Source organism: Pteropus alecto, unplaced genomic scaffold, assembly GCF_000325575.1.
Source record: "Pteropus alecto unplaced genomic scaffold, ASM32557v1 scaffold280, whole genome shotgun sequence".
Classification (NCBI taxonomy): domain Eukaryota; kingdom Metazoa; phylum Chordata; class Mammalia; order Chiroptera; family Pteropodidae; genus Pteropus; species Pteropus alecto.
The window spans coordinates 538,139-548,431 of NW_006430057.1; the positions used below are offsets into that span (position 1 = coordinate 538,139).

At 42.6% G+C, this 10,293-nt stretch overlaps 2 protein-coding genes and 1 pseudogene across 5 annotated transcripts in view; 1 reads left to right on the forward strand and 2 right to left on the reverse strand.

Annotated features, from left to right (window-relative positions):
* Nucleotides 1-10,293, forward strand: part of LOC102879959 (A-kinase anchor protein 17B) — a 137,703-nt gene that overhangs the window by 30,086 nt on the left and 97,324 nt on the right. The window lies entirely within an intron of this gene.
* SLC25A43 (solute carrier family 25 member 43) overlaps nucleotides 1-10,293 on the reverse strand; it is a 31,517-nt gene that overhangs the window by 20,575 nt on the left and 649 nt on the right. The window contains exons 2-3 of the mRNA XM_006904717.2: nucleotides 4,467-4,708; nucleotides 817-989 (exon numbers count right to left, since the gene is read on the reverse strand). Coding sequence (XP_006904779.2) covers nucleotides 817-989; nucleotides 4,467-4,692 — 399 coding nt within the window. The 5' untranslated portion in view covers nucleotides 4,693-4,708. The remainder of the gene's footprint in view (nucleotides 1-816; nucleotides 990-4,466; nucleotides 4,709-10,293) is intronic.
* Nucleotides 7,569-7,684, reverse strand: LOC112479196 (annotated as a pseudogene).

Genomic DNA, 10,293 nt, shown 5'->3' on the forward strand with positions numbered 1-10,293 from the left:
CTGTGGAGTGTTTTAGGAAGGCTAGTGGAGACCTGAAGCCCCGGCCTTCTTGTTCTGAGCCCACCTCTACTGTGTAGACCTGCCTGTAATCCCCAACCTTACTTGAACCACTGATTTTTCTTTGATTAAAATTGGCTGATTCTAGACTAAGCCAATTACTTACTTTGGGATCTTGGGATACCAGGCTTTTGCGTTTGTGGTCTGTAGAGAAAATGTGAGTTTCCCAGGTAACAATTAGGAAAAGTACAGGGCTAATCTCACTAAGACACCGACCCATTTCAAATGCAGTTACAATCTCCTTCCTGGTGGTCTAGTGGTTAGGATTCAGCGCTCTCAAATGCAGTTACTTCCCTTAGTAAGGGAGTCAGGGGACTATTGGAGCCGGTTATCAATATCTCCTGGCTTATTTTGTTTCTTTCCAGTCAGTTTCACTGAGGTAAGGGGTGACTATGAAAGCAAGAGTGCCCTGTCTTTGCTGCAGAGGCCACAGGGAGAGAGATTTAGGAGGATGTATTGACGTCATGGACAGTGGCAGCTACGAGGAAGAGAGGAGAGAAAAGTGGGCCTCATCTGGAGGCATCATAAAAGCCCTAAAAAAGAGTATGGGAATGGGGAGGCAGCTTGGGCTGGAGCCAATAGCCCTGAGGTTAGCAGCAGATATGTCTTGGAGTGGGGATTTGAATAATAATTGTGTGAGCACTCATGAGGTCCTTGGAAACCTGGCATCGCTCAGGGTCCGTGTTCTCTGCTGTTGTTAGTGCTCTGCCAACACTTCAAGGCATTCTCCCCATCCCCGCCTCCAACATCACTCCTCACCTGCATTTTCCTCTTCACTGTGTCGAAGGGAAAGGAGAGGGTCTGGGTCACTGCAGCAGCCAAGGAGACATTGGCAAAGTTCTGGAGGAGAGAGAAACGATCTCGGGGTCCATTCCAGATTTTCTCCAGGTTCATGTAAACTAGAAGGGAGCCGGCAGAGAAAGGGAGAACACCTGCAAAACAAGGCCAGGAGCAGGGTGCTGAGGTCTTGGGAAACATTGGCTTGAGAACATAAATGCCTGTGCGGAATCCAGGGCAAGTAAACAGGACTGGCTCTGGGCTTGTTAAAATCACTCCAACCAAAGCAGTGGAAGGAACTTTCTTGGGTGATGATAATATGCTCTCTTAATAGGGGTTGTGTCATTTGTCAAAATACATCAGATGGTTCACAAAAGGTTTGCGTACTTTATGTAAATTTTAATTTAGTTCATAATACACGAGTCTAGGGTTGAGGGGTGAAGTGTATTGATGTTTGCAACTTACATGGAAATCATCAAAAACATATATAAGATGGACTAATAAATGGCTACAGGGATGGATAGATGGATATGTGATAAAGCAAAATGTTAATTGTAGCATCTAGATGGTGGGTATATGGATGTTTCCAATTCTTTTAACTTTTCTGGGCGTTTGAAATTTAAAAAACTAAAATGTTAGAAAAAAGTTATTCTCAGAGAAAAAGTGGGCAGCACTTAATCAACTTTTGGAAGCTAGGAGGGACTGGTCTCTAGCTGAGAAGAAAACAATTCTGTGGAAACTGGAAAGTGAGACTGTTGTGATGAGGGAGGTTACTTGACCTTGACTTTGGAAATGATGTGGCCATATCAGGGTTCAGTAGGCATCCTGCACTGTATGGCATCCTCACTTTTCTAGGAAAATATGGAGAGCAAGGAGTGCAATAGGTGGCACTTTCACAGACTTCCCAGAAACTTTGGAAACCATCTTAATTTTACAGAGGAACTAAATTTCTCCCTCAAAAAGGGATTTAAAAGAGGAGCTAAAACAAGTGGGGCTGTTGGTCCTTAGAATAATGTAATATTTATATTTAACAAATACATTACAAATCATGTACCAACCCCCCATTTAACTTTGTTCAGCAAACATTTGTGGAGCTTATGCTATGTGCTGGGCCCTAGGCCAGGTGCTGGAATACAAAGAAGAGGCTAATTCCTAGAGAAACTCACCGTCTAGTGGAGATACAGCTGTGATAGGTGCCATAAGGTGGCGGTGGGGGAGGGGGGGCTATACAAAGTGCTTTAGGTACACAAGGATCAGAGGGGTTAATTGTGCCTGGGTGAATCAGGAAGGATTTCACAGAAAAGAGTACTTCTCAACTGGGTCTTGAGGAATGAGTAGTTCATCAGACATAGAGTGGACAGGCAGTCCAGGCAGAGGGAACAGTGTGTACAAAGAAAGAAGTATTTCCAGGAAAGTAGTATTTCTGTATGGCTGGAGCATGAGTGCAGGTGGAGGCTTGACAGGAGAGAAGGTAGGATGGGCAGTTCTGAAGGATCTGGTAGGCCATAAAGAGTTTGTGCTTTTCCCTGTAGCTCAGGAGGCAGTGAGGGCTTTTAAGCAGAGCAGTGGAACGAGGGTGGTGAAACGATCAACTTGCATTTAGATTAGAGAGATCACCACACCCTGGCAGCAGTGCACCCAAGACCAGGAGCAGGTAGGAGCCTCTTTTTTCTTTAAATATTAATTTTTATATTTTTATTTTTTTCAATTATAGTTGACAATACAATATTATATTTCTTTCAGGTATACAACACAGTGAGCCACACAACCCATGAATTGATCCCTCGATAAATCCAGTACCCATTTGACACCGGGCATAGTTATTACAATACTACTGACTATATTCCCCACATTATACTCCACATCCCCATGACTACCCTGTAACTACCAAGCTGTACCTCTCAATTCCCTCCCCACTTCACTCGTCTCCCCACCCCCAATCTGACACCATCCAAATGCTGTCTGTATATATGAACTTGTTTCTGTTGTTTGTTTATCCTGTTCTCTAGGTTCCACATATGATATTTGTTTTTCTCTAACTTACTCCCTCCACTCAGCACTACACCCTCTAGGTCCATCCATGTTGTTGCAGATGGCAAGATTTCATTCTTTTTTATGGCTCAGTAATATTCCATTTTATATATGTACCACCTCTTCTTTATCCATTCATCCACTGATGGACACCCAGGTGTCCTCCATATCTTGGCTATTGTAAATAAAGCTGCAATGAGCATATGGATTCACACATCCCTTCAAAGTAGTGTTTTGAGTTTCTTCAAATAAATACCCAGAAGTGGGATTACTAGGTCCTTCTTTGTCTCTTGTTATAGGTCTTTGTTTTAAAGTCTATTTTGTCTTGTATAAATATTGGTAGGAGCCTCTTGTAAGTGTCTGTGGGAAAGATGGTTATGAGAGCATGACCTAGGGCAGAGGAGATGGGGATGGAGAAGGCAGATAGACTTGAGAGTTCAAAGAGGTCAACTTGACAGCACTTGGTGACTAAAATGGGAGTGGAGTGAGAGGAGTTGAAGTGAGTTTAGGTTTCTTCTGACTTGGGTCCCTGGGTGAAAGGAAGGTGGTGTCATTCATTAGAGAACACAGGAGGAGAGCAGGTGTGAGACTAATGAGGGCATCAGGCTTAGTCTTGAGTTTGAAGCACCAACGGAGCATCAGGTGAGGGTGTCTAACTGCCCCTGAGTGTTCGTACTGCCACTGGAAATTGGTAACAGTCAGTGGTTAAGAGAGAGGGTTCTGAGGTTATATTGCTATGTTCTTCCACTTTCTGTCCATGTGACCATGTGCAAGTCACTTAGCTTCCCTAATTATCTATTTACTCATCTGTAAAATGAGGCTTAAGTGAGAAACTGTAGGCAAAACATTTAGCACAGTGCCTGGCACATAATAAGCACCAATAAATGTTATTATAGAGATGATACTGGGGACCATTAGAGTATAATGATGCTTGTTTAAGCCGCTAGCTTAGATGAGACCATCCAGGGAGAGTATGGAGGGTAAAAAGAAAGTTAAAGAAGGAACTGGGGTAACAGCAATATGTAGGGGACTGACATGTCAAATGAGCCGCATGAGTCAGATAAGAAAGAGCTGCCGGAGAGGTAGGAAAGACATCCAGGACACAGTGGGGTCCTAGAAGCCAAGTTTCAAGAAGGGGTGATCAATCTCATCAAATGTTGCAACAAAGGCAACATAAAGGGCAAAAGTCTATTGGATTGGCCATTGGGGGTCTCGGGTGACCTGTGTGTGTATAGTCCTGGCACAGGCTCCAAAGACCACATAAGCTACAGCTGCTCCCCTGGTTGTGTGCATACGTTTATGTATGCACACTGAAACTCCTTCCCACGGTCAGGTGGGGAGTGTGTGGGATTGTCTTTCTATCAATTTGTGCAGAGCCACCTCCACGCTCTGTCCTCCCCTCTGTGGGGTGTGAAAGGGAAAAGTTAGGAGTGGGGTGTATGGTTATGGAATAGAATGAAGCTAATTAACTCTATATGGACTGGATTCATATGACCTTGACCTCAATAAAATGGATTTAACTGGTTACAAATGTATATAATGCATTCATATATGTCAAAGAATGCAGCCTTTTCTGGACAAGGTGAAAAGTTCTATCTTACCTAAAACAGTAAGGGAAACCCCTCGATAAAGGGCCAAGAATCCTTCCTGTTGATAAATAGTACAAAAAGCATGGAGGATCCCTCTGTAAGATGGTTCCAGTATGTTCTGCACAATCAAGCGGGTTTTGATGAGGTCTGTAGGATACATCACAATGGTGGAAACCATGCCTGCAAGATTCCCAGCCATGATGGCGCTCCACTGGGAAATATGGCCCAGGTCATCCATGAAGAGTACGACAAACCTAGAGGAAAAGGGGGAAAAGCCCAAGGGAATCAGCTATAGATTGTGCTAAAGGACTCTACACTACTTACGTTTTCCAGTATTTAAGTGTTTTACAAAGTGAAAATGACCACATTAATGTATTAGGGTTAATGAAAAACACATTCAATTCAACTGTATTTATATAATTATAGTTAGCTATAAGAGATGTCCAACCCTCTTACTTATAGCTACCCTAATTCCTTCTCACTTCACTTTAAGCATTTTCCCCTTTTATCTGCATAACTGCCAACCCTGCCTTGTCAGTGGGATGTAAATTCACAGAAATACTTGGTAAATACCAAACTGCAATGTGTTTCTTTGCCTCTGTCAAAACTTAAAAGAAATGAAACTGCTTGAAATGATTTTGAATATCCCCAGTAGTTGAGTTTTAAAAATACATTGGCTTAATAATTATAAGAGAAGGTACGCCACCCCACTAGTTTTCAGGGAAATGACAAATAAAAACAAAAACAAGATACCATTTCTCTCCTAGCAGATTGGCAAAGATTAAAATGTCTGTTAATACTGAGTGATGGTGAGGATGAGTGGAAATAGGAACTCTCACCCACCGCTGATAGAAGTGTAAATTGGTACAGCCACTTTGTAGTATCTAGTAAAATTGAAAGCATGCCTACTTTCACCCCAGCAATTCCATTTCTAAGTGCATATCCTAGAGAAATTTTTGCACATGGACACATGAATACACATATAGCATTGTGTGTAAGTGTGAAAAAGTGGAACCACCCAAAAGTCCATTAGTAGGGGAATGGATAAATAGTAGTATAGTCATGTAATGGACACTATACAGTTAAGATGAATGAGCTTAGAACTATGTAATAACAGGGACAGGTCATAAAGTTGAGTGAAGAAAGCAAGCTGCAGAGTGACCTCTATAGTCTGTGACAACAATCTATTTAAATTAAGAAATACAACCACAAAACTATATCTTATATTATTCACGGATAGATATAGATACATATAAAAATAGTGTAAAATGGACCTCCAGGAAGGTAGAGGAGAAGATAGATTGAGAAAGAATAAAGAGGACTACAGGCTTGCTTGCTAACATTTTTTTCTTGTATTAAAAAAGATACTTGAAGTATCTTTTATACTAATTATGGTGCTATCAATTCTGGATGATGGATGTTTGCTAGATGATTATTTGTGTTTCTCTGCAGTTTTACAATGTAGTCAAAAATGGCTTTCAGTGGACTTTTCCAAACACAAAATAGAAAGCCGCTCTGCTACAATCTCTCTTTTTGGAAACCGTGCATCCCAAGTAATGAGGGTCTACCTGGGCAGATATTGTTATAAGGGGACTTTTACACAACACACATTCCTTGGTCAGGAAGCAAAGGAATTTTACTCCTTGCTGATGAGGATACAAAAAAAAAAGGGCTTGGAAACCAGGAAAAGTAATTTTTCTGCCATAGAGTGGGGAGAGAGAGGAGAGGGATAGTAGGGTTTGAATAAAAGGAAATTGAACAGAGCTAGGCTAAAATGAAGTATTGTATCTTTTGAAAAATGAGAGCGTCCTCAGTTCTTTGGCTTTCAAGCCTCCAATGAAGAGGTGCCTTTCCTGCTCCTTCAGTTTGGTAGCAAACCAGGGTCCTCTGGTGTGATAAATAAGATAAGTGGGTGTTCAGGTGCAATCACTTAAGGAGTTCTAGGATGGCTCCTTGCTCCCAAGTAAACACTTATTGACAAAAAAATCTCCTTCAAGCTGTAGGAAAATCTTGACTTCTTTTCATTAATGTACCTTAACTGTACCAACTGAAACAATTATTTAAGTTAACCAGCTACCTTTTAAAGATGCAGATAGCTAAAGCTGGCATTAACCAATAGGCCATTTGCCTCAGTTCCACTGCCTGCACACTTACTTGTTCCTCCTTCCTCTCCCCAATGGCCAGCCAACTTGGAAGGGAACCTTAGAAGGGGAAAGGGAGACAGAAGAAATGGAAATGCTTGACTGGAGTAGCAGTCTGCAGCAAGCTGGAACAAGCTAGAAGATGGGGTTTGAAATGCCAAAGGAAACACCATTCATTTGCATTGCCTCACCCTTATTCCCTATGTCCCACTTGGCCACTTCCAGGGCATTAATTAATTCGTTACCCATTTACTGAACATCTACAATGTGCCAGACACTGTGCTAGCACTCAGCATAGATTATAAGAGAGTTCAACAGCCCTGCTTAAGAAATGACTGATAAAGGCAACATGAGAGGAAATAGACCCTTAGTTGAGTGAATGACTTGATGAACTAGGAAGAGGAACCTTGTCTTATATCAGATTGCCTTATATAGTTGGGTCTTACTATCAAATACACAAAATTAAAAAGAACCAAAAGAAGTCCCTTCTTCTCAGACTCGCACTATTTGATACAGAGACAATGACCACCAATAGTTACTTAGAATCACAGAGTCAAGGCAGGCAACTCTGGTCGGCCATCAGTGACATCATCCTGGTCCCCACATCTTAAGCTCTTGTCTGACTGGCCAGGGCAGCAGTGTTCCCCTTTCTGCTCTTTCCCCCACCCCCACACACATGCACAGTAGCTTTTCCCAGTGAGACTGGTTAAGCTAGTCAATAGCGGTAACCCCTTCTTTTTGGCCACACAAATATTACACCCTGGATATACGTAGTTAGAACTGCCAACGCTTCAATCTAACATAGATTAGCAGCCAAACACAAGCTCATGAACTGGTTATACAATAAGACGTCAGTGTTGGTTATGAACAACTTCAGAACTGCAGGGACCCAGACCAATGTTTATACAGCTAGACAAGCAATTGTGAAGTAAAGCTAGGTGAGAGTCTATTTTATTTTATTATTATTATTTTATGCCTACAGCACCTGGACTTCCTAGGTGGTCTCCCAACCAAGTACTAACCAGGCCCGACCCTGCTTAGCTTCCAAGATCAGACATCGGGCTTGTTCAGGGTGGCATGGCCGTAGACCATGGACCGTGACTTCACTGGGGCATGAACCCAGGACCTTCTGCATGTAAAGCAGACGTGCTAACTGCTACACTATAGAACCACGACTGAGAGTCTATTTTTTTGACGTATTTGAAAGCCATCCATTGTGTTAGGTATTAGTTAATTACAAGGACCTAGCTCCTAATACTCTCCTGATTGTAAACTCAAGTAAGCAGACATTTCAGCATCACAATGGTGAGCAGAGCTCTGAACTATGGAGCCAGAAGATGTGGTTTCAAGCTTCAACTCTGCCATTAATTGTGTTTGTGGACAAGTCATTTAACCACTCCATTCCCTGAACATTCAAGATCTTTATAATTTGCTCAAACCCATGATCACAGGCTGTACCATTACCTCCAGCCAACTATTTTGCACATTCGTAGTCAGGAAAGAGTAGAGATGAATCAGTGTAATGATGGACCAAAGCATTGTCTTTATGTAGAAAGGATGCCACCATGATTAATCAACCACTTTGCTTTTTATCTATGCCTAGCCATTCACTGAAATGCTTCATTTTGTTTCCAGAAAGAAAATGATCTTGCAGGAAAAAACAAAAACAAAAACAAAAAACTATTAGCAAACCTAGCCCTCCCTGGTAACTACCTATTCTTCCTCTCCCACGCAACAAATCTCCAATCCCATTGTCACCAGCCTATTTCGGGTGCCCTCAGCTGTCAAGTGGACTAGTGCAACAGGTTCCTAAGTGGTCCTTCCCTGACCCTCTGCCCATCTTCCTCTTCTCTTGTCATCCTACCCTGCCTCCAGGTGACAATGATTCCTGTTGAAATGCTTTAATCACAGCACTCCCCCCCCCCCAAAAAAAATCTCCCACAGCTACTTTTGCATACCAAGTAAGGTCCAAACTCATTAACTCGGCCCTCTAAGATCTGATTCCAACCTGCTTTTCTGGCTGTATTTCTCATTACTGATGTGGACACACCTTATGCTCCAGTCAGGCTGCATGCCTTCCCACCCCTGTGTTTTCGCTCATGACATTACCTGCAATATCTTTCTCCCCATCTTTACCTAGCAAACTCCTACTCATTCTCTTAAGACCAAACTCAGATGCCTTTTTTTTTTTCCTGTGTGAAGTCTTTACATCTCTTCCTCCTCATCCCCCATCAAAAGTGTTTATTTCTATAGCACTTCAATCACGGCAATCATATGCTATGGACGGACACACTAGTTTTATTCTTCTATTACCCTAAGCTGTGGGGCACAGGGACCATGCCCCTTTCATCCTTGCCTCATCCCCAGCATCATGCACACAGTGGGTACTTAATGAAACCTTACTAAATTAATGTCAAATGAAGACAGAGAGAAAGGCAACATGATGTAATAAAGTATGGAATTTGAAGTCAGAAGGCCAGGTAGTGGAGTTCAGCTCTGTCACTGAGTGGTATGGCCGGTCTGAGTCAAATGCTACATCTGTAAAATGGGCTTATTTCCTACACTATGGGCCTTACAGGGCAGGAGGCAGGAGCTGTAAAAATTCAATGATGTGCGCACACACACACACACACGTGCAAAAACACACAATAACTATTTAGAGGTGACAGATGTGTTAATTAGCTTGATTGTGGTGATCACTTCACAGTGTATACGTATACCAAAACATCAAGTTGTACATCTTAAATATATATAATTTTTGTTAATGATATCTCAATAAAGCTGTTAAATCCAACGATGTGTATATATTAGGTGGTTGGCAAAAAGAGTCACAACACTTAAAACAGCCTTTAAAGTTCTGCCTTCCTCCCCTGGGTACACATTCCAAAGGGAGATCTCCATACCACTTTGTAGAAAAGAGAGTGAAGTGGGGAGAAGCCGAGTCATTAAAACTCAGATAACTGTTTATAGACTGCAGGCGAGAAGTTGCTGAGGGCAAGGGGGTGCAGGGGGGAAAAGAGATCCTTGACAGAAATGCCTGGTGATCTCACTACCTTTCCTCCCCAGAGGAACACAAGGTTATTCTACTCCCAGGCAAAAGTGAAATGAGCATTGATCTGAAAGACTCAGTGATAAGGACGATTCCCTGCTTTTAGCTGCCAGGTCTAGCCTTCCAGAGAGCCAAAGGCAAAATCCTTTGACTATTAGCCTCCAAGGTTGAACAATGTGGTTAAGACTGTGGGCCGTTTGTCTAATTCAGAGCCAAAGGCAGTCTTCAGAGCTGGTACCGTGCCCCCCAATTAGGAACACAGGGACCATCCCCCCAAACATAGAAACATCTCCTTTTCCTGAAAACCCATCACTACCATTTCATTCTTTTAGGCTTTATTTCCAGCTAAAATACAAATATCTGTGAGCTCTGAGGAAGCTTGAAGACTCACTTGACATTATCCTTTCCTAAGAAACAGCTGTTGTGAGAGGTGGGACAAGCCCAAAGAATGAGGCCAGTGGGCAGCAAAGGTGGAGTGAGCAGTAGGCTGAGGAAACTGTGTACAGCATAGGGGTGGGAATCTGCAGTCTCTGTTGGACCCTAAAAGCAAGCTTCATTTAGGGGCGTGTATGTGTGTGCAGAAACCTGTGGCCTTTTGTGCCAGTGAGTTGGACCCCGTGCCCCTGGCAAACAGTTTATTCTGGGGGCG